The sequence below is a fragment of the Enhydra lutris genome, unplaced genomic scaffold (assembly GCF_002288905.1).
Source record: "Enhydra lutris kenyoni isolate GAN:26980312 unplaced genomic scaffold, ASM228890v2 scaffoldscaffold5125, whole genome shotgun sequence".
NCBI lineage: Eukaryota > Metazoa > Chordata > Mammalia > Carnivora > Mustelidae > Enhydra > Enhydra lutris.
The window spans coordinates 1-1,402 of NW_019159209.1; the positions used below are offsets into that span (position 1 = coordinate 1).

Here is a 1,402-nt window from a genome sequence, read left to right on the forward strand (position 1 = left end):
CTTCCCTCTTTCTTCTCTTACAGAGAAGCATCATGGGCTTCTGGAAGCTCTCTCCTTTCCTCGTTCTCAGCATCCTGGCCCTGTACCAGGTGGGCGTCCTCCAGGCGGCACCATCAGGTAAGACAGCCCTGCCAGGAGTGCACCCCCCTCCCACTGCTCAGACCATGTCTTTCTCAGAATTCTGGTGTGCTGAAAGTTTACTAACTGGTGAGAGGGGCAACGGGGAAGTGTGTATTTTTTCTCATATAAAGATGTGTAGCCCATAATTGAAAAATAGCAATGAATTTCATACAACCCATTGAGTGTCACTAATGCTTCTGTTGTTTTTACCAGGAAGCCTGGATGCTTATTCTGGGGAGAGGCAGGCAGGGACTCAGAGCTTGTATTGGGTTTTCTTTCCCTCCCCAGGTCTGCTCTGGAGAGTCCTACAGACCCTGATGTGCGCAAGGAGGAGGATATGCGACTCCTGCTGGCTGCAGTGATGAAGGAGTATGTGCAGATGCAGATGAAGGCCCAGGAGCTGCCCCGGGAGCAGGAGACTGAGGGCTCCAGGTGAGGCTTCCCCCACCCCCGGCTCAGCTCAGGGCATCCCCTCCCTCCTGTCATGCCCAGGAAGGCATATCCCAAGAGGTAAGAGAGAACAGAGCTGGAAGGAGGCGAGAACGCTGCCATGGTTCACCTCCACCTGAGGCCCAGGATTCTAAGGCTCCACTGACAATAGAGGTCACAGAGACGATGGTTAGAGCACATAGAAAAAGATCCCTTTCTGAAAGCAGTTAGGGAAGGTATGAAATCCCCCACTCTGGCCATTGGGCTGGCAGCACTGAGGAGACGTCCCGGGATCAGAGGAATTAGGACTGGTAAGTGTGACCTCTCACTGACAGGTCTTCTCCTCTTTCTCCATCTTGCTAATTAGAGTCACCGTCCAGAAGAGATCCTGCAGCTCTGCCACCTGTGTGGCCCACTGGCTGGGAGGCTTGCTGAGCAGAGCTGGAAGTGTGGCAAACACCAACCTCCTGCCTACCAGCATGGGATTCAAAGTCTACAGTCGCCATGGCAGGGAGCTTAGGGCTTAAGCAGTGGAAGTGCTCCAGGAAGAAGGTGACTGCCCTTCTAGCGTCTGGTGGAAGGATGGAAACCCGGGTAGTACAGGGGTACAGTCCACACGTTAAGCCTCTGAGAGCCCTCTATTAGCCGTATGACCATGGGTCAGACACGTTTTCCGAGCCAGTTTCTCCATCTGTGAATCAAGGCAACAATAGTATCTACTTGCTAGATTAATATAAAGACTGAATGAGATAACAGATGTCAATATTTTCACAATTAATAAGTTACTAAATTCTGGTTCTTATTTGTTTTTTTCTAGGTCACCATGAAGCGAACTCTATTTCCTTTAATTTAA

At 50.7% G+C, this 1,402-nt stretch overlaps 1 protein-coding gene across 1 annotated transcript; it reads left to right on the forward strand.

Annotated features, from left to right (window-relative positions):
- Window positions 1-32: 32 nt before the first annotated feature.
- Window positions 33-1,076, forward strand: LOC111140597 (calcitonin receptor-stimulating peptide 1-like). The gene is made up of 3 exons (XM_022492800.1): window positions 33-114; window positions 405-552; window positions 917-1,076. The coding sequence occupies exons 1-3, from the start codon at window positions 33-35 to the stop codon at window positions 1,074-1,076; spliced, it is 390 nt and encodes a 129-aa protein (XP_022348508.1).
- The last annotated feature ends 326 nt before the right edge of the window (window positions 1,077-1,402 follow it).

Coding starts and splice junctions, on each gene's coding strand:
- LOC111140597 (XM_022492800.1), top strand. CDS start 33: ATGGGCTTCTGGAAGCTCTCTCCTTTCCTCGTTCTCAGCATCCTGGCC. Junction 115..404: donor CGTCCTCCAGGCGGCACCAT/CAGGTAAGACAG, acceptor TTCTTTCCCTCC/CCAGGTCTGCTCTGGAGAGT. Junction 553..916: donor CAGGAGACTGAGGGCTCCAG/GTGAGGCTTCCC, acceptor CTTGCTAATTAG/AGTCACCGTCCAGAAGAGAT.